The 27,305-nt window shown below is 37.2% G+C and overlaps 1 protein-coding gene across 4 annotated transcripts; it reads right to left on the bottom strand.

The window, feature by feature from the left end:
• On the bottom strand, positions 1-27,063 carry LOC127450666 (nuclear body protein SP140-like protein). Of its 4 annotated transcripts, none has more exons than XR_007899018.1 (16): positions 26,926-27,063; positions 26,352-26,530; positions 16,415-16,589; positions 16,102-16,308; positions 15,854-15,973; positions 15,273-15,406; positions 10,670-10,726; positions 10,525-10,573; positions 10,218-10,436; positions 9,778-9,917; positions 9,632-9,700; positions 8,107-8,234; positions 7,869-7,977; positions 4,285-4,359; positions 3,964-4,060; positions 1-2,884 (listed from the first exon to the last, which is right to left on the bottom strand). XR_007899018.1 is itself a non-coding variant. In XM_051714941.1 (16 exons), the coding sequence occupies exons 2-16, from the start codon at positions 26,511-26,513 to the stop codon at positions 2,804-2,806; spliced, it is 1,869 nt and encodes a 622-aa protein (XP_051570901.1). In that variant the 5' UTR covers positions 26,514-26,530; positions 26,926-27,063; the 3' UTR covers positions 1-2,803. The 4 variants fall into 4 exon arrangements, 3 of the variants coding, with proteins under 3 accessions (XP_051570901.1, XP_051570902.1, XP_051570903.1); XM_051714941.1 differs by having other exon boundaries at positions 3,964-4,107; XM_051714942.1 differs by having other exon boundaries at positions 3,964-4,107; positions 26,352-26,525; positions 26,926-27,053.
• Positions 27,064-27,305: the final 242 nt, after the last annotated feature.

Here is a 27,305-nt window from a genome sequence, read left to right as displayed (position 1 = left end):
TAATTTATTTCTTGTTTATTGTAAAAACAAGATGGCAGTTGATTAAAATATTGTTAATTTGAATTACAATGTACAAATATTTTTTCATTGTTTTACAGAATAAAATTTCTTTTGAGGGTGTAAACTGCAAATTACTTGAACTTCAACGAAAGCAAATGAGAAAAAGATTCCCCTTCAACCACTAAACTCCTCCTCATTGAAATTAAAGGTGTAGTGTGTCATTTTTAAATTGTTTTACCGGTCCTAGTTTAATGTGCAGAGACTACTATTAATTATACATTCTTGGCTGAATTCAAAATTCAGCCTATAAAGTGCAGAAATTATACACTTTACACTTTTCATTAACATTTGACAGCCATTCAATTGCTGGGGGTTGCCAAGGAGCCAGAGCTTCACCTCCATTAGTAGTAGCCATATTGCATCACTACTCATTTGCATAATGTTAATCTCAGTGGTCACCAATGGTTGCTGTCACTCAAATCACCAAGCTTAAAAATCAGCAAAGTTAGTATTAACATAGCCAACCCACAGCAGCTGTAACACCATGCCCTAACCAGGTGCGACACAATAAAGTGCAAAGTAATAAGTAACATATTACATGTTAATCTGAGTTTTTATCTGGGATGTCCCACCCACAGTTACATCTCACTGATCCAAAAAACTGTTTACAAAGCTATATATTAAACATCAAATATGATCTGACTGTCAGTGATTTTGTCATTTTTCACAGCATTTGCTTTCAGCAAAGGCCAAAAAATTACTTGATGCTTGAAACCTGAAGCATTGCGCCTTTAGGACACTTCCAAAAACCAATATCCTATGTGCAACAAAAAAAATTATATTTGAATCTTTGAATGACCACTTGTAATACCTAGGGTTGCAGCAGTATACCAGTTTCACGGTATACCACAGTATGAAAATTGACGGTTATCATACCATGTACATTTGCTTATCTACGGTATTGAGAAAAAAAATGCAACCGGACGGAGAATCTCACCTGCGCGTGCGCATCTCCTTTCCTCCTCGACTGCCTGTCAGACTCATCGACTTGAACCACACACACACACACATGCAGCAGAGAAAATGTCAGAGAGAAGCAAGGTGAGGGGGTCTGACATAAGTGAGTGTGTGTGTGAGTTAAAGCAGTGTTTCTCAACTGGTGGGTCACGACCCAAAAGTGGGTTGCAGGTCTATGCGGACAGCAGGGAAAGAACAATGACATGGTTCTCCCATTGAAGATATTTCGGCGGCCGCCCAAGTGATAGCCTATTTAGGACTGCTGAGGCAGATTTAATGATAATCTCGCAATCAGCTGAAGGCTTCTCATCTGCACTTTCGCACGAGTGTAACGGAACCAGCTTGCTCTCTGACGCGCGCGTGCAACAACCGGGCTTCCCTCGATATTGCGCAGCGCAGACCTCAAAACTGATGTGACCAATTTCAATTCTAGTGAGACTTTTCTAGTTTAAAGCGTTACAGAGAAAGTCAAGTCGAACCTCGCAAACAGTAGGCAGCCCTGACATGCCAAACAGCACTGAGGAGGAAAAGAACAACACTGTGCTATGCGCTCATTTTTTTTTTCATTATTCATCACCTTTACAAAATTGTTTCATGATTTTACATGAGTGAAAGTAACTGTTATATTTTGACAACATTTTTCTTATGAAATAATCTAAAGGTAGAATCTGTTAGACCTCATTTTATATCAACAGTGGCAGTTGTAGTTAAAAGTTTCAAGATGTGTTTCAGCTAGTATTTATTTTTTCATAAATATTATAATTTATAATTATTATTACTATTATTTAAGACTAGCTACACTGACCTAATCATGGTAATGAGGAGCCTTTCCTCCTGTGTAATATTTATGTTCTGTTTGAATTATGTTTGAAATTAGGAAACAAACAGGATAATAATGGGCTCATAGAAGTAAATATGCTCTTCAATTTTTAAAACGGGGGAGAGAAAACGTCCTGTCGCTTTTGTTGTTTACATCAGCAGCAAAAATAATGTCACTTGATGCATGTCCTTGTACTTGAAAACCATGAACAAAACTATGTAGCATAAAAGGAAATGCAACCTAGGATACATTAAATACAGGTTACGTTTTTACTATGGCGGGTCGCCACTTGATATCCAATGTAAAATCTGTGTCCTAAAGCAAAACCAGTTGAGAATCACTGAGTTAAAGGTACAAACAGAAGCAGTCTGGCTGCGCTGTCACGCACTTACAGTATATGTTAATTATTAATAATCATACGACATTACTTTATAAGCTCACACAGCTGATGTTATTTATCATATTGTAGTTAATTTTACTGCTATGTTAACATGTAAACTAACATGCTTTAGTTATATAACATGTTATAGTTACATGCTATATTTTTTATCATGTTTATAATTTGTTTTATTATTGTAATTCTGTTAGCTTTCTTATTTATTCTATTTACATTATTTATTTTCAAAAGGGAGACTTTTTTTTTTACAAATTAAAATTAAATTAATTTTCCATTAGAATTTCTTTTTTCAAGTTTCAATTCAAGTTTCTCCTTTTAAGGGTCATTGTAACTGATAATAACTGTGTAATACCGTATACCGTGATATTTTCTGAGATGGTTATCGTACCGTGAAAATCTCATACCGTTGCAACCCTACTTGATACACAGTATTGCATAGCAACCAAGTCATAAATGTTGCATTGTTACATCATCTTTCAGTTTATACATTATAATATGATCCAATGAATATTCAAAGGTATTCAAAGGACTTTGTTCCAAACATATTGTCAGAGTTGGAAAGCGAGATGCTATTGGATAGTGAAGATGTTCTTGAACTCCTTTTCAAACAATTCCTTCAGCTTGGCACCCATTCTACCAAATTCATTGTCCTTTTAAGAGCAAAAGAGATCAAAATACAATAAGTCATTCATTACTTTGCATTAAAAATCAAATACCCTGTCATTATGTGAATCATCACACCAAGATTTTGAATGACCAATAATGTCCAATTTTTCTATACATAAACAAATACAAAAATCCCAAATAAAGGTGAAGTGTGTCAATTTTTGGATTTTAAAATACTTTCTCCTGTCCCAGCTTAAAGGAATATTCCGGGTTCAATAAAAGTTGTGGCATAATACTGATTACCACAAAAAAATGATTTAGACTCGTCGCTCCTTTTCTTAAAAAAAAAAAAGAAGCAAAAATGTAGGTTCCAGTGAGGCACTTACAATGGAAGTTAATGGGGGCCAATTTTTGGAGGGTTTAAAGGCAGAAATGTGAAGCTTATAATTTTATAAAAGCATGTATTATTTGAGTTGTAAAGTTGTTTAAATCATAATTTTCACAGTAATTGTAGGGTTTGTTGACATTGCATAGTTATGGCAATGAAGTTGTAAAATTGGCTATAACATTACACAGAAAATGTTAGTAAGTGACTTTTTCACACTAAAATCATGTTAGCACATATATTGTTTACGTCTTGTGGCTATGACTTTGAAAAAGTGAGTATTTTAATGTTCAAAAGTTGGCCCCCTTTTACTTCCATTTTAAGTGCCTCATTGTAACCCAGATTTTTGCTTTTTTTAAAGAAAAAGAGGTGAAAGTCCAAATTTATTTCTGCCACAAATTCTGTTGATTGAGCTTAACTTGTATAGAAACCAGAATATTCATTTAATATGCAGACATGATTATAAGCCTAAATATTATAGCTATAAACACTTAGGGATTCATTCAAAATGATCATGTCATGTGAAAACATTGCTTTGTTTATTTGAGCCTCTCAATCAGCCCGACATAGCAAAATTGACAACCAATGGCATGCTTTTGGGGCAGGACTATATGTTTGTCTGACCAATAGAAAGTGGGGAAAGTGTTCGGGAATCCTGTTTGGAAAAGTTTTTTTTTTGTTTTGCAATTTCAATTGGAATAGTTCACCTTTAAGGAGCGTTTTAACAGTTCGTTTTACCTTGTTGAACCTGCTGCAGTTACTGAAGATGAGCTGAAAGTCTGAGACGAACTCTCCAACCATCTGATATTCACCATGCTCCAGCTTCTCCTTTATTCTGTCCAGCCACATGGGATGAGATATTAACTGAGAGTATCTGGCAACCTGGAAGTTTTAATATTTTCAGAATTATCATGCATTGTTTTTTTTCTATCATAACTTCAAATCAAAGATAAATAAATGTTATTTTATTTTTAAACCATTTCAAAGGCATGAGAACAATACATTTTGTATAAATGAGTGCAGGATGAGAAGATAAACAGAAAGAGGAAAAATCCTTACTGTTCTGCAAGGATCCTTTACAAACACTCGCTGGACATCCTCTCTATACATACATAACAGCAAATAGTGGCAGTGCTAAAGAACAAAGAGAGAGAGAGAAAGAGAGAGAGATCTTTGATGACAACGATCTTTACAAAGAAAACGATGGATGAATCAAAATAAATATATACATATATACACTACCGGTCAAAAGTTTTGAAACACTTGACTGAAATGTTTCTCATGATCTTAAAAATCTTTTGATCTGAAGGCGTATGCTTAAATGTTTGAAATTAGTTTTGTAGACAAAAATATAATTGTGCCGCCATATTAATTTATTTCATTATAAAACTTAACATTTAATAATAATAAAAAAAGTTTTTGAAATTGATGACTTGGACCAAATAATAAAGAAAAGCAGCCAATAAGTGCCCAACATAGATGGGAACTCCTTCAGTACTGTTTAAAAAGCATCCCAGGGTGATGCCTGACGAAGCTGGTTGAGAAAATGTCAAGAGTACATGTCTGTAAATTCTAGGCAAAGGGTGAGTACTTTGAAGATGCTAAAATATAACACAGTTTTGAATTATTTGATTTTGTTTAGTCACAACATAATTCCCATATTTCCATTTATGTTATTCTATAGTTTTGATGACTTTACTATTATTCTAAAATGTGAAAAAAAAATATATAATTAAGAATGAGTAACTGTTTCAAAACTTTTGACTGGTAGTGTGTGTGTGTGTATATATATATATATATATAATATGGGTTACAGTAAGGCACTTATAATGGAAGTAAATGGGGACCAATTTGTTTACATTAAAATACTCACTTTTTCAAAAGTAATGCCACAAGACATAAACAATATGCATGCACATATTATTTTCGTGTGTTAAATCTCTTACTAACCTTTTCTATGTAAAGTTATAGCCAATTTTACAACTACTTTACCATGACGATGGAATGTCAACAAAACCTAAAACCCTAAAATGACTGTAAAAATGTCAATTTAAACAACTTTACAGCTGAAATAATACACAAGTTTTAACAAAAGAATTAATGCAAATGTTTTTATAAAATTATAAGCTTCACATTTCTGTTCAAACCCTCCAAAAATTGGCCCCAATGACTTCCATTGTAAGTGCCACGCTGTAACCTTTATTTTTGCTTTTTTTAAAGAAAAGGAGGGATAAGTCAATTCATTTTTGCCACAAATGCTGTCGAGCTTAACTTGTATTGAACCTTGAATATTCCTTTATGTTTATTTTTGGCATTGAAACATAATTTTCAGGACAATAAAGCACATTTCTCTCCTTCCCAACTCTCATTCATATAAGGCAAAAAAAATAAAAAGAAAAAAATAAATAAAAAGAAAAATACATACACATACACACACACACACACACACATTGGTAGCCAAAAGTTTGTAATAATGTACAGATTTTGCTGTTTTGGAAGGAAATTGGTACTTTAATTCACCAAAGTGGCATTCAACTGATCAAAAAAGTATAGTCAGGACATTACTGATGTGAAAAACTGCACCATCACTATTTGAAAAATGTCATTTTTGATCAAATCTAGACAGGCCCCATTTCCAGCACCCATCACTCCAACACCTTATCCTTGAGTAATCATGCTAAATTGCTGATTTGGTACTAGAAAATCACTTGCCATTATATCAAACACAGCTGAAAGATATTTGGTTCTTTAAATGAAGCTTAACATTGTCTTTGTGTTTGTTTTTGAGTTGCCACAGTATACAATAGACTGGCATGTCTTACGGTCAATATTAGGTCAAAAATGGCAAAAAAGAAACAGCTTTCTCTAGAAACTCATCAGTCATTCATTGTTTTGAGGAATGATGGCTATACAATGCTTGAAATTACCAAAAAATTGAATATTTCATACAAAGATGTACACTACAGTCTTCAAAGACAGATGACAACTGGCTCTAACAAGGACAGAAAGAGATGTGGGAGGCCAGATGTACAACTAATCAAGAGGATAAGTACATCAGAGTCTCTAGTTTGAGAAATAGACGCCTCACATGTCCTCAGCTGACAGCTTCATTGAATCTACCCGCTCAACACCAGTTTCATGTACAACAGTAAAGAGAAGACTCATGGCCTTATGGGCCACTTTTGAAACAGAAAAACAGAAAGAAAAGGTTAGAGTGGGCAAAGAAACACAGACATTGGACAACAGATAATTGGAAAAGAGTGTTATGGATCTTAAACCCATTGAGCTTTTGTGGGATCAGCTAGACTGTAAGGTGTGTGAGAAGTGCCCGACAAGACAGTCACATCTATGGCAAGTGCTACAGGAAGTGTGGGGTGAAATGTCACCTGAGTATCTGGACAAACTGACAGCTAGAATGCCAAGGATCTGCAAAGCTGTCATTGCTGCACATGGAGGATTTTTGATGAGAACTCTTTGAAGTAGTTTAAGAAGTTCTGACATTTTTTTTCAAATTGTAATAGTAATTTTTCACATTATTAATGTCCTGACTATACATTGTGATCAGTTGAATGCCACTTTGGTGAATAAAAAGTACCTATTTCTTTCCTTAAGAGCGAAATCTATACACTATTCCAAACGTTTGGCCGCCAGTGTATATAAACTCTAAAGTAAAATGCGTCACAGTAAAGAACATTTGGGGTGAAATGTGTTTAATTGTCATGTAAATAATGTCACAATGCAAAAAATCTGTAAGACCTATAAACATAGGCTTTATTTTCTTAAAGGCATAGTTCATCCAAAATTGAAAATTCTCTCATAATTTACTCACCCTAATGCCATCCAGATGTGTGACTTTTTTCTTCTGCTGAACACAAATTCAAAGATTTTTAGAAGAATTTTTCTGCTCTTTAGGTCCTTACAATATAAGTGAATGGGTGCCAAAACTTTGAAGCTCCAAAATCCACATACGGGCAAAATACAAGTACTCCAGACAACTCTGGTGGTTAAATCCATACATTCAGAAGCGATATGATAGGTGTGGGTGAGAAACAGATCAATATTTAAGTCCTTTTTTACAATAAATTCTCCTCCCTGCTCAGTTAATCTCCACTTTAACTTTCACTTTCTCATTCTTCTTGTTGTGTTTTTGGTGATTCACATTCTTTATGCATATCGTCCCCCTACTGGGCAGGGAGGAGAATTTAGAATAACAAATTACTTAAAAATGTATCTGTTTCTCACCCACACCTATCATATAGTGTCTGAACACATGGATTTAAACATTGGAGTCGTATGGATTACCTTTATGCTGACTTTATGTGGATTTTGGAGTTTTGGCACCCATTCACTTGCATTATTTGGACTTACAGAGCTGAAATATTCTTCTAAATATCTTAATTTGTGTTCTGCCTAAGAAAGAAAGTCATACACATCTGGGATGGCATGAGGGTGAGTAAATGATGAGAGAATTTTCATTTTGGTTGAACTAACCCTTTAATGTAAAATATATAATCTCACTTTTTCCTTTTTGTTTTGGCAACATGTAATTTTGAGAGATTGTCCCATAAATCTTTATTTTAGTAGTTTTCTTGAGAGTAAGGTAAGGTAGAATAAAAGTTGTGTGTGCATGTGTGTGTAGTTACCAGTTTGTTTTGGGACACTGGGGCATTTAAAGCATCTTGTTCAGTCATGTGACTCAAGTAAAGCCATTGTCGATTGGCCCGCAACACGCAAAAAGTACACATCCATTCTCTGCAAGCAAACGAACACACATACATTCAGAAGGATGAATCTACAACACATGCACTCGGTGCACTTTTAATGATTCTATTTATTAAAAAAAAAAAAAAAAATCCCTGATTTTCTCTCTCTCTCTCTTACCCAGATGAATCTCTGTGTACAGCTGGCAGGTGACAGTCTGGATGAAAAGCTCGTGGACACTCGTCACAGCACACAATATCTCCCTTGGAGTCACACACGTAACACACGTCGTCATTTTTCTGCGCCAACTGTTTCACAAGATGACATGATAAAACAACACCTTTATTTATTCATTATGCCAGAAATAATTCATTCATTCTTTGATTGCAATCTTGTTTGACACTTTAGCCTATCAAAGTGCTTTTAATGATGTTTTTTCAACAATGGCTGCCAATTTGGATAAATGAAGGGTGATCGCAAGGGTGATTTCCTTCATAACTCTCAGACTACTACAAATACAAAAGAAACATTTATTTGTGCCAAACGTAACTGTCCCTGTAATTCACTTATGATGATAAAGACTAGATCATAATATTTAATTTTTCAACAAGAAGTCAGAGAGATTTGAAGCAATTGTAAGACTTAAGTATTAACTTGCTGTATTTTAAATCAGAGTACACATCAAAGTAATAATACAACTGCTTTAATACTCTGTAATATTACTGAATAACGTTCACCTTTATATGGAACCAATTCTTTTAGCAGTCAGAAATAATGTGTACATAAAGTGAACATGTAAGTGGAACCCACATTATAATTATCTGAACTATTGTAGGTTAAAGGTGCACTCAGTAACTTTTTGCTCGTGTCATTTTGGACTTACAGTGACACCTAGTGGTGTGGATGCAGCATTATTCAAAATCAATCGTTTTCAGTTACAGATGCCATTGTAGAAATTCACTATTCACAATCAGCCATGATTAATTTAATCCAAGAGTGAAAGTGTCCAATAACAAGATGGTAACTGAGATTAAGCCAGTAGTATTCAGTTGTTCATGTGATTCTAAAATGGCAGCCCCCATGAGGGTGCCCCTGTCCCATGCAGAATAAAACAGCTTTTATAATGTTACTGATATGACTAGAGTCCTCATCTCTAGTCAGTTGTCATGATTTTATACATATGTTTCAAAATTACAATGAATTTCTTTAGGAGTAAATTTTTTTTAATGGGCAACAAAATACTGAGTGCACCTTTAAATCCTTTTTACTAAAATATATTGATCAGCTTAGAGTGAAAAACAATCAAATAATTAGATAAAATAGCAATCATTGCACATGTTAAAGATTCTTAGACCCAATTTGGACTTAGAGATAAAAGAGATGTTAGTCTGAATCCAAAGCCATCAAAACTTTACACAGTAGATGTAAATAGTAGACATTCAATATAAAAATCTACCGTATATTTTTTTGTTGAAATGTTCTCACAAAGTGAAATAATCACACTCCCTTTTCTCAGTCAGAGAAAAAAAAAAAAAAACGCTACTGAGCGTGTGCTGAATAAGTGTATTTGTAATTGAAGTATTTTAACACATCCACAGGAAGATGCTGTTGCAGACTAACCTTTGTATGTGTTATACAGAAGTAATTAACATGAGTTATGTTTCTGCTGATGTATTACGAATTGTTAGGTATAAATGTTTCTTACCAGGTCCTGCTCTTGATCACTGCACATCTCACATTCACACAGAAGCGAATGGATCCACAGAATGTCTTTCTAAATATGAAAACAGACAAATTATTTTTCACTCTCTCATTTGCTTCTCTCTCTGCTCTTTCTCTCTCACTCATTACCTTCAGTAAGAAGTTGAGAGTTTTGCCATGGCACAGGATGTCTCTTTTCCAGAATCCATCAGTGAGAGAGGGTTCCTGTCTTACAAACTCCTCTGGTGTGAACCAGCTCTCATCAGTACGGATACACTTCCCACGCACATCTGCAATACAGAGACAGAATAAACTATGTACTTAAACAGAGATTATGATTAAACACTAGTGGAACAGAGCCAAAACAACCTATAAACTGTTTAAACACTACACTCAAACCTGCATTGAATAAAACACTTTACACTCAAACTTGCAAAACAAACTATAAACTGCTTAAACACTTCCCTTTTAAACCTGCAGCAAAAATAAAATAAACTTTGCACTTACTGTGCAATCCTGTGGTTTTAAAATACTGAGTTCTGTGTAAAACATAGACAGATTACAGCAATCACATCAGTGCACAAACATACCTGATGCAAACCTATATTTGTGTAGCATCCCGGAAATAGAAACACAAGTGACTGGTAAAGATGGGGCCAGGAAAACAGATAGATCTTCCATATCTGCTTCATCCTCCTCCTCCACTTCCTCTCCTCTCCCTCTAAACTCTGTTTCTCCCTCTCTGCTTCTCTGTTCCTCAAAATCATCTGCGTCCATTTCCTCCTCTGTCAGGGCACTGGTTTCTGAGTCTTGAAGGAGTAAAACAACAATGCGTTCAGACAGCCAGACAGCAGACAGAGTGTGTGTGAGTATAAGTGTTGATGTTTGGGTGCTCACCTGCACTGGAGCTATCTGAGGAGATGACAGGAAACAGTTCTCTCATGCTCTGCAGAAAGAAGCATAGTAACCAACTTCATGAATTTCAAAAGCAAATCACAGAAATAAAACTTGACTTCACATAAAGGAAGAAAAAGCATGGTACGTTTTGGACGCATGTCCTCTTTCTTCTCTTCATCGGTGGAGTCTGGAGATGCCCTTCCTGGAGAAAGAGAGAGGGAGAGAGACTAAAAGGAATGAGGAGGTATTCTTTATGTTTGAAAAAGAGCTGAAATAGTCTACAGTTGTCTGCTGTATTTAATACATTAAGGAGTCTATATAGTCTGTTATATTTAATGTGTTTAGGCATCTATAAGGGCCTAATGTCTGTAGAAATCTATAGATCTATATAAATCTATATTTTTGGCATCTTTTTCTCCCTAATTTGGAATGCCCAATTCCCAATGCACTCTAAGTCCTCGTGGTGGCATAGTGACTCGCCTCAATCCGGGTGGCGGAGGACGAATCTCAGTTGCCTCCATATCTGAGACGGTCAATCTGCGCATCTTATCACATGGCTTGTTGAGTGTGTTACCACCGAGACACAGTGCATGTGGAGGCTTCACACCATCCACCACGGCATCCGTGCACAACTCACCACGCGCCCCACCGAGAGCAAACCACATTATAGAGACCACAAGGAGGTTACCCCATGTGACTCTACCCTCCCTAGCAACCGAGCCAATTTGGTTGCTTAGGAGACCTGGCTGGAGTCACTCAGCACGCCCTGGATTCGAACTCGCAAACTCCAGGGGTGGTAGTCAGCATCTTTACTCACCGAGCTACCCAGGCCCCATTTCTGGCATCTTTAAGGGTTTACTTTATTAAATGTACCTAGAATCTTCCAGAAATATGTTATATTCAATGCATTCAAGCATCTATAAGGGCCTGCTCTATTTTTGTGTATATGGATTCTACAGAGATCTATTATATATAATTTATGAAGGAGTCTCTAAAAGCATGCTGCTATATACAGTTGTGCTCAAAAGTTTGCATACCCTTGGAGAATTGGTAATATATGTACCATTTTTAAAGAAAACATGAGTGAGCAGGCAAAACACATTTCTTTTATTTCTCATGGGATTCATATTCAACTGTAGGTTATAACAGAATTGCACAATCATAAAACAAAACATGGCAACAAAGAAAAAAATGAAATGACCCCTGTTCAAAAGTCTGCATACCCTTAGTTCTTAATACTGTGTATTGCCCTCTTTAGCATCAATGACAGCGTGCAGTCTTTTGTAATAGTTGTCTATGAGGCCCCAAATTCTTGCAGGTGGTATAGCTGCCCATTCATCTTGGCAAAATGCCTCCAGGTCATGCAAAGTCTTTGGTCATCTTGCATGAACCACACGTTTGAGATGTGGCAGAGTGGCTCGATGATATTGAGGTCAGAAGACTGTGATGGCCACTCCAGAACCTTCACCTTTTTCTGCTGTAACCACTGGAGGGTCAACTTGGCCTTGTGCTTAGGGTCATTGTCGTGCTGGAAAGTCCAAGAGCGTCCCATGCGCAGGTTTCATGCAGAAGAATGCAAATTGTCTGCCAGTATTTTCTGACAACATGCTGCATTCATCTTGCCTCAATTTTCACAAGATTCCCCGTGCCTTTAGAGCTCACACACCCCCAAAACATCAGTGAGCCACCACCATGCTTCACAGTGGGGATGGTATTCTTTTCACTATAGGCCTTGTTGACCCCTCTCCAAACATAGTGCTTATGGTTCTGACCATAAAGCTCTATTTTGGTCTCGTCACTCCAAATTACAGTGTGCCAGAAGCTGTGTGGCGTGTCAAGGTGTTGTCGGGCATATTGTAACCGGGCTTTTTTGTGGCACTGGTGCAGTAAAGGCTTCTTTCTGGCAACTCGACCATGCAGCTCATTTTTGTTCAAGTATCATCGTATTGTGCTCCTTGAAGCAACCACACTGTCTTTTTTCCAGAGCAGCCTGTATTTCTCCTGAGGTTACCTGTGGGTTTTTCTTTGTATCCTGAACAATTCTTCTGGCAGTTGTGGCTGAAATCTTTCTTGATCTACCCGACCTTGGCTTGGTATCAACAGATCCCCGAATTTTCCACTTCTTAATAAGTAATTGAACAGTACTGACTGTATTTTCAAGGCTTTGGATATCTTTTTATATCCTTTTCCATCTTTATAAAGTTCCATTACCTTGTTACGCAGGTCTTTTGACAGTTCTTTTCTGCTCCCCATGGCTCAGTATCTAGCCTGCTCAGTGCATCCAGGTGAGAGCTAACAAACTCATTGACTATTTATACACAGACACTAATTGCAATTTAAAAAGCCACAGGTGTGGGAAATTAACCTTTAATTGCCATTTAAACCTGTGTGTGTCACCAGGTGTGTTTGTAACAAGGCCAAACATTCAAGGGTATGTAAACTTTTGATCAGGGCCATTTGGGTGATTTCTGTTATCATTATGATTTAAAAAGGAGCCAAACAACTATGTGATAATAAATGGCTTCATATGATCACTATCCTTAAATAAAATTAATAATTTTTTTGCATGATCAGTCATATTTTCAAAATCAATACCAAAATTTCACAATTTCTGCCAGGGTATGCAAACTTTTGAGCACAACTGTATATATAATGTACCTTGAAATCCACAAGAAGTGTGTTATATTTAAAGGAATGTTCCGGGTTCAATACAAGTTCAGCTCAATTGAAAATATTTGTGGCATAATCTTGATTACCACAAAAATTATTTTCGACTTGTCCCTCCTTTTAAAAACAAAAGCAAAAATGGAGGTTACAGTGAGGCACTTACAATGGATGTGAATGGGGCCCATTTTTGGAGGGTTTAAAGGCAGAAATGTGAAGCTCATAATTTATTTTAAAGTATTAATTCTTCTGTTAAAACGTGTGTATTATTTGAGATGTAAGTTGTTTAAATTGTTATTTTTGCGGGATTACAGAGTATACAGAGTTATTTCATCATAGAAACGAAGTTGTAAAACTGGATATAACTTTACAAAGAAAAGGTTAGTAAGTCATCCCAGATGTGAATGACTTTCTTTCTTTTGCAGAACACAAACGAAGATTTTTAAAAAGAATTTCTCAGCTGTTTTGGTCCATACAATGCAAGTGAATGGGTGCCAAAACTTTGAAGCTCCAAAAGTCATATAAATCAGCATATAAGTAATCCATATGACTCCAGTGGGTTAATCAATCAGAAGTTAATCTTCAGAAGTGATATGATAGGTGTGGGTGAGAAATAGATCAATATTTACATCATTTTTTTTACTATAAATTCTCCTCCCTGCTCAGTCAATCTCCACTATATCTTTCACATTCTTCTTCTTGTGTTTTTGGTGATTCACATTCTGTTTGCATATCACCCCCTACTGGGCAAAGAGAAGAATTTCTAGTAAAACAGGACTTAAATATTGATCTGTTTCTCACCCACACCTATCATATCACTTTTGAAGATAAGGATTAAAACACTGGAGTCATATGGATTACTTTTATGATGCCTTTATGTGCTTTTTGGAATGTCAAAATTTTGGCACCCATTCACTTGAATTGTTTGCACCTACAGAGCAGAAATATTCTTCTGAAAATTTCCATTTGTGTTCTGCAGAAGAAAGAAATTCATTCACACCTGGGATGGTTGTATGTAGAATTTTAATTTTTGGGTGAACTATCCCTTTAACATGCATATTGTTTACGTCTTGTGACTATATGTTTAAAACAGTGAGTATTTTAATGTTTACGGACTGGTCCGCATTCACTCCCATTGTAAGTGTCTCACTGTAACCAAAGTCTTTCTAGCAAGTCAGTCCACTGTCAGCCATCTTTTGAACACTCTCGGGAGGCTATTTCCAGTCATGCCAGTGCAGCTCCTATCTACTTGAATGGGGGGATACTGAAATCTCAAAAACGGTTGGTCAAGATAGCAATCAAACAGCATATTAAATCAGCAGTTAAATCTGACAAAACTGGTATCATACATTGTGCTTCATTACCTCATATTACGCTAAAAAATGAAATTTTCCCAGCTTGTTTAGCTAATGCGCATGCACGTTCTCGAGTTGATTGACATGCTATGTCTGTATCTAAAAGGTGTTTGGCTCTTTTAACTGTAAGGCGGGACTTCTTTCTACATCTGTTGACCATTGGGCGCTCAGAGCTCCTTGGTTGGGCATTCCAATTTCTCCCATTCCTTTTAATAGAAGTGGCCCGTCTCTGCTAAATAGTCTCTGCTGTGACTCAGATTTTTGCTTTTTATTTTTAAAGAACAGGAGGGACGAGTCAAAATAAATTTTGTGGTAATCAACATTATACCACAAATGCTGATTGATTGAGCTTAACTTGTATTGGACCCAGAATATTCCTTTAAGTGTTTTTAAGCATCTATAATGACTTGCAGAACTTAATGTATCTAGGAATCTATAGTGGTCTGTTACATTTAATGTATTTAGACATCTATATGGGCTTCCCATATTAAATGTAACTATAAATCTACAAGTGGCTTATGTTAAAAAGGCTAGCTGTTTTAATGTATCTAAGAGTCTATAGCGGTCAATTATATACAGTATGATGTATTAAAAAGTGTATACAGATCTGTTAGTTGTAATATAGTATTTAAGTGTTTATTAGGACATGCAGTATTTAAAATGTATGGAAGTGTACAGGGATGTTATATGTATGGTATTAAGGCATCTATAAGAGTCTGCTTTATTTACCTCTACGAGTTTCTTGAGTGGTGTGTTTCTGCAGCGTATGCTGAGTGTCCAGTTTTTGCTTCTTTCCTTGCCTCCATACTGCTCAAAAGCAGATGGGGTGAACCAGCGTCCCTGTGCAAAAATACACTCCTTCCCTACAGGAAGTACATAGAATAGTTAGATAACAACCACTAATACAAACACCAGTTGAAGTGATAGTTCACCACAAAATGAAAGTTCTGTGATCATTTACTCACCCTCATGTTTTTTCAAACAAGTATGAGTTTCTTTCTTCGGTGGAACACAAAAGAAGATGTCTGGGAAAATGTTACCCTCAGTGACTATTTACTTTAATTGTTTGAATAAAAAAAAAACAAAATGCAATGAAAGTGAATGCTGACTAAGGATATCATTTTGCCAAACATTTCCCTTTGTGTTCAATGGAAGAAAGTAAGTCAAACAGGTATGGAACAACATGAGGCTGAGTAAATGATGACATCATTTTCTATCCCTTTAATGTAGCAGAATCCTGTACATTTCAACTGAATGATCCACCCTTAAAAGTATTTAAAATGCAGAGTAAAAACTCAGCGATGGTGAACCTCTGGCCAGCCTGTCCCTATGAAGAGTGCCCTCTTTATTCCCACAGGATACTGGCAGCTGAGTTTTATAAAGAGGCCACATCCAAATCTCCTGTGTGTCTCCTTTCTTAATGGGAGATGCTGAGAAAGAGAGAGAAAGGGACAGGTGATGTGAGAATCTGCTCTAAAGTGTAAAAAATACAAGGATAGGACAAAGGCACCCAGGAATTCGGTGAGAACTTTGGACCTGCTCTAGTTCAGACACTCACAGAAGGAGGGTTTCTTGGCTGGTTTCTTCCGAGTGGGTGTGGAGGCAGAGGACGTTCCTGGACCATCGCTATCCTCACTAGCTTTATCATTTATCTTTCGCTTTTTGTTATTTTTTCTCTCCTTTACTTTCTCCCCCTTTCCTTCAGACTGTTCCTTCTCAGTCAATCCCTCTTCAACTGCGGGTTTCTCATTGAAGCTAAATGTGCCTGGAACAAAATGAAAATAAATAAAACATACTGCAAATATAAATGCACAAACATATAGATGACAAACAGATTTAGCCTGAAGCTGATAATAATGAAAATCACGGACCGTCCAGCAGGCTGTTTCTGAGCAGACGTAGTGCAGGGTACAGATGAAGGATATGGTCTTTAAACAAGCAGTCCCAGAACCGATGCATGCAATGAGATTTCTCTTTCTCCAACCAATCCAGAACATCATAGACGCCTTTCTGCCGCTGCTCACGAGAGCGCATTCCTTTAAGCTTCTACAGACAAAGAGAGAAATAAAGGCATAAAACAAGAGGAGTATGAGCAGATCATGTTTCAATATCATGTTTGGTCTCTATATCTTCAGAAAATGCCAAGAGTATATTTGAAGAGCTTTGGAAAAGGAACAATGCATAGATTAAACTTTAAAGACACTGTTCTAACTATGTACTTTAAAATATGCAAATGTTTCACACAGAGAAGGGAGGGTGAGCCACACTGTGTGGGCTCCCTCTGATGTCAGCAGCTAATCATAACCCTGAAACAAGAAGCGCCAAACTGAAATCTCCTCCTCATCAGGAAGGTATAAAACTATCCTCCGGATGACCAAACCTTTGTTCTGAGTTCCCGGCTGTTTGAGTTTGGGAGCAATAATAGAATAATAATCAACATTCTGGGTCCTCAGCCTGAGTGGTGCGAGACATTAACAGAATAACAGTAACACTCCTGAGTCGTTAACAGGATACACTTCTAAAACACTTCTCCGTTCTGGTCTCACTCCATGGGAGAGAGGATAACAGATCATCCAACATTCTTAGTCTCCATCCGAGAGACAGCAGAATATCGACCAAGTCTCACTTATTGCAACACCAAGTTCGGAATCCCTATACCAGGGAGATAACTACAGCAACAAGGTTTAGCTCTGGCGAGCAAACCTTCTCTTCAAGTTTTGTGCATCTGCGTGTTCCAGATGATGAATCTTGCACCAACATAAGGGCTGTATATCTGCATGTTCCAGATTGCAAGAACCCTCTCCAGGAGATCAGCATTCCTCAGCACCTTCATGTCCAAGGCTGTTGAAATGGAATCCAGCTTGTTCCCCACTGTAACGTGGCCCTGAGCCCCAGTGGAAGACATCGCCTTCACCGAACTCATCGATCGATCAAGGAGAATGTAAATATCACTGCTAAACCTCTATCCAGAGACCTTGGCATTAGTGTAGACTATCAGTTTATGATTTTCTAATGTTTTTTAGATTGCATAACCTGTGTATGAAATGTCTTGCAAATAATCTTTGAGTTATTTGTTTAATTAGGAATAAGGTTTTCACCTTATTAATTAACAGAGAAACAGCAACTTATCTTTCATAAGATAATGTTCATCCTTTGCCATGGCTACATCCATTTCAGCCACTTGCCTCTTTCCATCCTATGCACTGTATTTACCTATTTATTTATTTTATCTTTTAGCTTATTAGTACCATTTTGTAGTATTTGTAAATAAACCTCATTTTATTACAACTGTGTGTTCCTTGGGTTGATGGCACAGAAGAGCTCTTAAGGGTTAGGGAATCTCACAAATCCTTCAGATTATTCAGATGACCAGCTCTCTCTAATTTACATATTTTTAATTTATTAAATGGTCCATTTGGATCATTCTTTTACTGTTAAGGTGAAACTCCTTAGCTGGTGTCCTGAGGATGGAGAGAGGGGCCATCTGATATTAATAAACACACACACATTCACACATTAAGTGACAGGTGATCAAAAATACAAAATACCAAATACTCTGGTCTTGTGTGAGGCCCAGTTCAAGTCAATTGGTTCCCCTTATTCACATTGTATTCCAAAGTTCTTCAAACAATTACATGGTGCTTCCATGACACATGTCCAAAAGACATGGTACTACCATGGTACCTTGGATATGTTTTTGGACAAAAACAATTTATAATGGTATCATATCCAAAATAACAATAACATGGTGCTAGCATCGAACATGTCCAAGAAACAAGTATAACTATAGTATTACTTCCAGAAATCAATTGCCTGGTACATTTTTTTGGTACAAAAAAAAATGGATTTAAAAACATACTATTTAAAAAAAAAAAATAAATAAAAAATAAAAATAAATAAAATAAAAAACAATAAAAAACAATGGTTTTACTATGGTACAATGTCCAAAAAACATGTTACTGCCATGGTACATGTCATGTCCGAAAAACACTAATAGTTTACCTATGGTAAACTACCATAGTACCATGTTGAGAAACATGATATTAATTAGAGGTCAACTGATATATCAGTTTTACTGACATATCGGCGCTGATAGTTGCTTTTTGGAACTATCAGTTATGGGCAAAAATCAAAGCCTTAAGTTACCTATTTTTTTGTATTATTATAACTTTTAATAAGGGTATAAAAATTAGTGCTCAAAAGAGGTTTTATTGTTCAGTATATATACATTAATCATAAGTTCTTCATGTTGATTTTGACTGACGGTGTCCCAAGAGAAAAGGGGAAAAGTATTTTCTTATTACCGGAGTACTGCCAATCTACTATTGATGAATGATAAATCTTCTGTTGATTAAAGGAATATTCTGGGTTCAATATAAATTAAGCTCAATCGACAGCTTACAGTGCATCCGGAAAGTATTCACAGTGCTTCACTTTTTCCACATTTTGTTATGTTACAGCCTTATTCCAAAATGGATTAAATTCATTATTTTCCTCAAAATTCTACAAACAATACCCCATAATGACAACGTGAAAGAAGTTTGTTTGAAATCTTTGCAAATTTATTAAAAAAAAATTAAATAAAAAAAAATCAATTACAGCCTCAAGTCTTTTTGAGTTTGATGCTACAAGCTTGGCACACCTATTTTTGGGCAGTTTCTCCCATTCTTCTTTGCAGGACCTCTCAAGCTCCATCAGGTTGGATGGGGAGTGTCGGTGCACAGCCATTTTCAGATCTCTCCAGAGATGTTCAATCGGGTTCAAGTCTGGGCTCTGACTGGGCCACTCAAGGACATTCACAGAGTTGTCCCGGAGCCACTCCTTTGTTATCTTGGCTGTGTGCTTAGGATCGTTGTCCTGTTGGAAGATGAACCTTCACCCCAGTCTGAGGTCCAGAGCACTCTGGAGCAGGTTTTCATCAAGGATGTCTCTGTACATTGCTGCATTCATCTTTCCCTTGATGCTGACTAGTCTCCCAGTTCCTGCCGCTGAAAAACATCCCCACAGCATGATGCTGCCACCACCATGCTTCACTGTAGGGATGGTATTGGCCAGGTGATGAGCGGTGCCTGGTTTCCTCCAGACATGACGCTTGCCATTCAGGCCAAAGAGTTCAATCTTTGTTTCTCATGGTCTGAGAGTCTTTCAGGTACCTTTTGGCAAACTCCAGGTGGGCTGTCATGTGCCTTTTACTGAGGAGTGGCTTCCGTCTGGCCACTGTACCATACAGGCCTGATTGGTGGAGTGCTGCAGAGATGATTGTTCTTCTGGAAGGTTCTCCTCACTCCACAGAGAAATGCTGAAGCTCTGTCAGAGTGACCATCGGGTTCTTGGTCACCTCCCTGACTAAGGCCCTTCTCCCCCGATCGCTCAGTTTGGTCAGGCGGCCAGCTCTAGGAAGAGTCCTGGTGGTTCCAAACTTCTTCCATTTACGGATGATGGAGGCCACTGTGCTCATTGGGACCTTCAATGCTACAGAAATTTTTCTGTATCCTTCCCCAGATCTGTGCCTCGATACAATCCTGTCTCGGAGGTCTACAGACAATTCCTTGGACTTCATGGCTTGGTTTGTGCTCTGACATGCACTGTTAACTGTGGGACCTTATATAGACAGGTGTGTGCCTTTCCAAACCATGTCCAATCAACTGAATTTACCACAAGTGGACTCCAATCAAGTTGTAGAAACATCTCAAGGAAGATCAGTGGAAACAGGATGCACCCGAGCTCAATTTTGAGTGTCATGGCAAAGTGCTGTGAATACTTATGTACATGTGATTTTTTTCGTTTTTTATTTTTAATAAATTTGCAAAGATTTCAAACACACTTCTTTCACGTTGTCATTATGGGGTATTGTTTGTAGAATTTTGAGGAAAATAATGAATTTAATCCATTTTGGAATAAGGCTGTAACATAACAAAATGTGGAAAAAGTGAAGCGCTGTGAATACTTTCCGGATGCACTGTATGTAGCATAATATTGATTACCACAAAAATGTACTTTGAATCGTTCCTCCTTTTCTATTAAAAAAAGCAAAAATCTTGGTTCCAGTGAGGCACTTCAGAATCAGAATCAGAATAAGAATCAGAATGAGCTTTATTGCCAAGTATGCTTACACATACAAGGAATTTGTCTTGGTGACAGGAGCTTCCAGTACACAACAATACAAAAACAGCAACAAGACTTTAAAAAAATAATTAAAATTGAACAAAAAATAGATAAATATTGAAAAGAAATAAGTATATATAGAATACACAATAGACAATATATACATACATACATACATACATACATACATATATATACATATATATATATATATACATACACACACACATACACAAATATATTGCAAATCTAAATACAAATCGGTTATGTACAGTGCAAGGGAATGTAACGGCAGAAGAAGTTGGATGTGTTGGATAAATATAAAAAGACTAGACTGTGAACTGCACATAATTATTGCTCAAAGGGGCAGTTTTAACTGTTCATGAGATGGATAGCCTGGGGGAACAAAACTGTTCCTGTGCCTGACGGTTCTGGTGCTCAGAGCTCTGAAGCGTTAGCCAGAAGGCAACAGTTCAAAAAGGTAGTGGGCAGGGTTAGTGGGGTCCAGAGGGATTTTTCCAGCCTTTTTCCTCACTCTGGAAGTGTATAGTTCTTGAAGGGGGACAGGGGGCAACCAATAATCCTCTCAGCAGTCCGAATTGTCCTTTGTAGTCTTCTGATGTCTGATTTCATAGCTGAACCAAACCAGACAGTTATTGAAGTGCAGAGGACATACTCAATGACCACTGAGTAGAACTGTATCAGCAGCACCTGTGGCAGATTGAACTTCCTCAACTGGCGAAGGAAGTACAACAATCCCATGTTGGGCCTTTTTCGCAATGGAGTCAATGTGGGTCCCACTTCAGGTCCAGTGAGATGGTAGTGCCCAGCAACCTGAATCACTCCACTGCTGCCACAGTGCTGTTTAGAATGGTGAGGGGGGACAGTGTTGGGGGGTTCCTCCTAAAGTCCACAATCATTTCCACTGTTTTGAGCGTGTTCAGCTCAAGGTTGTTTTGACTGCACCAGACAGCCAGCTGTTTAACCTCCCTTCTGTATGCAGACTCATCATCATCTCGGATGAGGCCGATGACAGTGGTGTCGTCTGCAAACTTCAGGAGCTTGACAGAGGGGTCCTTGGCAATTGCAGTCATTGGTGTAGAGGGAGAAGAGTAGTGGGGAGAGCACACATCCCTGGGGGGCACCAGTGCTGATTGTACAGGTGTCTCACAAGTTGCTGCCTGTCTGACAGAAAGCTGGTAATCCACTGACAGATAGACATGGGAACAGAGAGTTGGTGTAATTTAGTCCGTTGAATAGCTGGGATGATGGTGTTGAAAGCCGAACTGAAGTCCACAAAAAGGATCCTTGCATATGTCCCTGGTCTGTCCAGATGTTGCAGGATATGATGCAATCCCATGTTGACTGCATCATCCACAGACCTGTTTGCTCGATAAGCAAATTGAAGGGGATCTAGAAAGGGTCCAGTGATGTTCTTCAGATGGGCCAACACCAGTCTCTCAAATGATTTCATGACCACAGACATCAGGGCTACAGGTCTGTAGTCATTAAGTTCTGTGATTTTTGGTTTCTTTGGAATGGGGATGATAGTGGAAAGTTTGAAGCAGCATGGGACTTCACACTGCTCCAGTGATCAATTGAAGATCTGTGTGAAGATGGGGGCCAGCTGGTTAGCACAGGATCTAAGACATGCAGGTGAAACGCCATCTGGGCCCTGTGTTTTCCTTATCCTTTGTTTTCGAAAGTTGCGGTTCACATCATCTTCACAGATCTTAAGAGCAGGAGGAGGGAGGAGGGGGGTTGCAGGAGGTGTTGGTGTTTGTGTGAAGTGAAGGTCAACTTATAATGGAAGCACATTTTTGAACATTAAAATACTCACTGTTTCAAAAGTATAGCCACAACACATAAACAATATGCATGTTAACATGATTTTAGCGTGATAAATTCGCTAACTAACCTTTTCTCTGTAAAGTTATAGCCAATTTTACAACTGCGTTACCATGATAATGTAATGTCAACAAACCCTAAAACACTAAAAAGACTGTAAAAATGACAATTTAAACAACTTTACAGCTCAAATAATTCATAAGTTTTAACAGAAGAATTAATGTACGTGCTTTTATATAATTATGAGCTTCACATTTCTGTGTTTAAACCCTCCAAAAATTGGCCCCTTTCACTTCCATTGTAAGTGCCTCTCTGTAACCTTGATTTTGTCTTTTTTAAAGAAAAGGAGGGACGAATCGAAATACATTTTTGTGGTAATCAACATTATACCACAAATGCTGATTGATTGAGCTAAACTTGTATTGAACCTGGAACATTCCTTTAACTACTGCACTTCCATATTTATGAGCCTATATGACAATGTCTACTTTAATGCGTTTATATTGTAATACATTGTAGATGATGGTAAAAGTGCATGTTTTAATTCCCTTATGCGTTTGTGTAAGCTGGGAGTCCCTGGTGTATTTTGGGCTTGCTTACAGTTAAAAGGCCTCCTTATGGACCAAATAATTTTATTTTTTATTTTTTTGGTATGGTTATTATTGGGATTTTAATTGCAAAATAAAATGCATCTGGGATTTTTACTCATTTTGGATATTGCATTCTTGTAGCCTCTATGTATGTTCATGTCACAGTAAGGAAAACGAAGAATTTTTTTATTTATTTTTTAACTTTCAATAAATCAATTTTCAAAACTATGGTCCAGTTAATTGGTTATTTGCCTTTTCCACCAGCTTAGTTATTGGTATCGGCAAAATCCACTATCAGCCAGTGTCTGGTATTAACATGATATGTGTCCAAAAACATGGTCAAATAATGGTATCGAAAATGGTATTGGTATTTGAAAAACATTGGTATTTGCATGGACAATGTCAACAAAACAAAGTATAACTATAGTACTATATAAAAAAATCAAGGTATTGCCATGGTGTGTGTCAAAAAACATGGTTTTACAAACATACCGTGTCAAAAAACATGATATTACTATGGTGCAATGTCCAAAAAACATTGTATTGCCATGGCACATACAGGTATCATGTCTGAAATACACTATAACTAAAGTACCATGTTGAAAAACATGGTATTAGTAGTACAATGTCCAAAACAGTGTATCGCCATGGTAAGTGTTACATGGTACAGTATTTAATTAAAAACATAATGATGGCTTTAGTAAGACGGAGATTCAGATGTACTGATGCTCAATCATAGAGATCAATGAAAGTGACGCAATAAATGCATAACGTGAATGTACGCTATGTGAATCATAAGAGGCTCTCACATAACCTAAAGTTTTATTCCTTTGGCTGGAAACTGAACAAATGCGCACAGAACAGGATTAAAATGACGGGCATCAGTATTTAACTACTCATAGACCTGTCTTAATATTAACAAATCATCTGGTTAGAGTGTAGGCTACTTGTAGCCAGGGTTGGTAGGGTTACTTTTTTTTAATGTAATTTGTTACAGATTACAGATTACTTAACAATAAATGTAATCAGTAATGTAATCCATTTACAGCAATATGAATGTAATGTAATCAGATTATTTTTCATTACTTTTGGATTACCACAAGGGCACATACGTAAAGATAAAATCAATATGATCTCTAAAACTTTAAATTATGCCTTGAATGCAAACAGAACAAGTTTGAGTAATATTATGAGCACTGTTGTAGCTGTTATTATAACTAAGGAAAAGAAACATGTACACTGCACCCTACCTAGAAAACAGAAAATGAGCTGTTAATGTTAATAAACAACTCAGTATTTTAAAGAAATCAGGTGAGTTCTCTGTCTGCTACAGAAAAAGAAAAAGGAGAGAAAGTCAAAGCAGTTTTTCTATTTTTTCAGTTGATTTTTGTATTGTTGTTGTATTCACACCTTTTTTTTCTTTTTCAGCTTCAATACAGAACAGAACAACATACAGGACATCCTGGCTAATATAGTACAATTCGCATTTGCAACCATGCAAACGAGAGGATTTTTACGCCGTACCAGCAATGATGCTCAAATCGTGTCAGAACTGGCAGCTATTCCTGCTCCCACCAAATGATGAGGGCCACGGATTTCTTTGAGCACTAAGGCTAACTCATTTTAACACATATTAACTAATTTTAGCTAACCTAGCTAATGTGATTTCTGTGTGGCTCTTATTACCATCTTCACAGCTGGAAGGAATAAATTCCACTGAACTTTAATGTTGTTTCGCTTTTCTCTTTTAAAGAGCGAATAATGTCAAATTTCCAAGAAAATAATGCATGTTCTTTCGTGGCCATTGCGATGAAGCAGCTGTTTGCCTCGAGAGCAGAGTGCTGATGTGAGACAGGTGTTATTTGCGCATGCGTCATGAGAGAGATCCCGAAGTGAACACACATCTAAACCATCTCTCACTCTAAACAAACAGCTGTCTGTATCACTTTATGTCAGGAAAATTCACTATTTCTTTTCTTTTCGGATTACAGTCACCTAATTTTTGTATACTGATTTCCTAATACCATTACAAGTAATCCATTACTCCCCAAACCTGCTTGTAGCCTTACTGCCATTATGCATCATGCAATTTGTTACTGTCTTATAAAAAGATCTGAAACATCCATTGGAGGAAGGAGGAAGAGGAGGAAGGTGAGAGAGAGGGAATCTCTCATTGCACACTCTCGCTCTAATCTCCTCTGTTAACCATATTTTAATTATTTATTAAGGCATATTTATTTAATTTTTTAACTGCATGGTCAAATTACTCATGTGTGTCTTCTTAAATAATCTGTTTAATAAGAACATGTCATCTTTCTATTGCCATTACAATTATGCTTATCAAAGAAGGCTTACATAACGTTATTACTGTATTACGTGTCTTGTAATTTAGATCAAGTCGCATGCGCAGACTGCGGAGACTGCCTATTGATTTCATAGCGATTTTTTCAACACTTTTTCATCATCTGAAATAGTTTACAATGGCTTTCCAATGATCAAAATATATTAATACATTTTATTCAATGTCCCATTGTCTTTGATAAATTGTGAAAGATGCCAGAAAGACACGATTAAGTTGCACTTAATGGACTTAAGAGCGGTTCAAAGCTCTTGTTAATTTACAAAAGTTTTTACAAACTACTTAGATAATGATGCTTTTGGGAAACGCGCCTTAGATATTAAGTACTACGTAAGTGCTACTAACGTCCTACTTAGTGCTTCGGTAAACCCAACCCAAAACTATAGTTCTTTATCCAATAAACATGATATTACCATGCAGGGCCGTTTCAGACCATTCTGGCAAGATTCCTATTGGGGTATGGCCGAGGCCTCCTCTTTGGCACCCTCCCAGCCCTAGGCTACCACCTAGTTCGCCTATGCCTAGAAACGGCGCTGTTACCATGTAACATGACCAAAAACATGGTTTTAAAAACATACCATGTCGAAAACATGCCATTACTATGGTACATGAAGCATGATGTTGCCATGGTTCAAGTTCGAAAAATGTAATAATTACACTACCACGTCGAAAAACATGGTATTATTATGGTACAATGTCCAAATCAGGGTACTGCAATAGTACATGTCTGAAAACGTGGTATTGCTATGTTGACATGTTCAAAAACAAAAAACAAACAAAAAATCAGTACTGCTAGTGTTCAAGTTCAAAAAACCATGGTAGTACCATTGTACTACCACTGTTATTGGAGGATTAAGAGAGAGAGAATAAGTGGGTGAGAGAGGTAGAAAGACAATGTATTCGTGCCTTATAAAGTTTCTCCGGCAGCAGATCGTGGTCACGCAGCTGGGTGAGGAAAGTGTGCGGTTGTTCCATGCAAGAAATCTCCGTCTTCTTGCGGTGAAGAAAAAGCAACAGATTTTCATTCGTTAGGAAGTCTAACGGGTCCATCCGGCCGTCGACTCCCATTAATTCTCCAATCTATTCTGCGACAAGAAAGCATTATAACAATTTTATAACGATATTACAGAACAGCTATTACAATTATGCATCAAACAAACAATTACAACACCGTATAGTTGTTAGGGGCCGTTCACACCAGACGTGTTTTTGCGTCGTTTTTCCATATAAACACGCGCCGCGTGAAGCTGTTTATTCAGCGTCTCGCGCTGAAGCGCTGCGTTTTTTAGACGCCGTTTCAAGTTCTAAAGAATGTCAACTCTTATAAACGCGTCTCGGGACACTTGCGTTCTCTCATATTCGTTGCGTCTAGCTTTTAAACGCAAGAACACGTTCTGCGGCCCCTTCTGGGCTGCTATTGCAAACATCCTGGCATTTCAAGGGTTTAAACGCAAAATGTACATATCTGGCTAATGCGTACCTGTCAACAGCTGAGCTAGCTGTAAGTATTTGTATATTTCAGTTGCTGATACCAAGAGCGTAGAAACAGAAAGAGTTGTTTCCAAAACTCCCGCCTGAATGCGACACAATGGTAGCAAGAATGGACCCGAGAACGGAAGTGATGTAGCAAAAGCGAAACGTCATGTTTAAACTTGAGACTTGTAGACACCCACTACAGAACTCTGTAAGAATGAGCCATAACATCTTATGTGAAAGGACATTGATCATCCTGTAAATACAAATGACACTGTAAATGTGCTGTGTTTACTGCAAGAAGCCTCTATAATTAAGATGTTGCCACATGAAGCACGTTTAGGTTACCTGACAAAACATTGTAACACTGAAAAACTTTGAACAATA

This window comes from Myxocyprinus asiaticus, chromosome 13, assembly GCF_019703515.2.
Source record: "Myxocyprinus asiaticus isolate MX2 ecotype Aquarium Trade chromosome 13, UBuf_Myxa_2, whole genome shotgun sequence".
Classification (NCBI taxonomy): domain Eukaryota; kingdom Metazoa; phylum Chordata; class Actinopteri; order Cypriniformes; family Catostomidae; genus Myxocyprinus; species Myxocyprinus asiaticus.
This window is presented reverse-complemented; position numbering and strand designations above follow the sequence as displayed.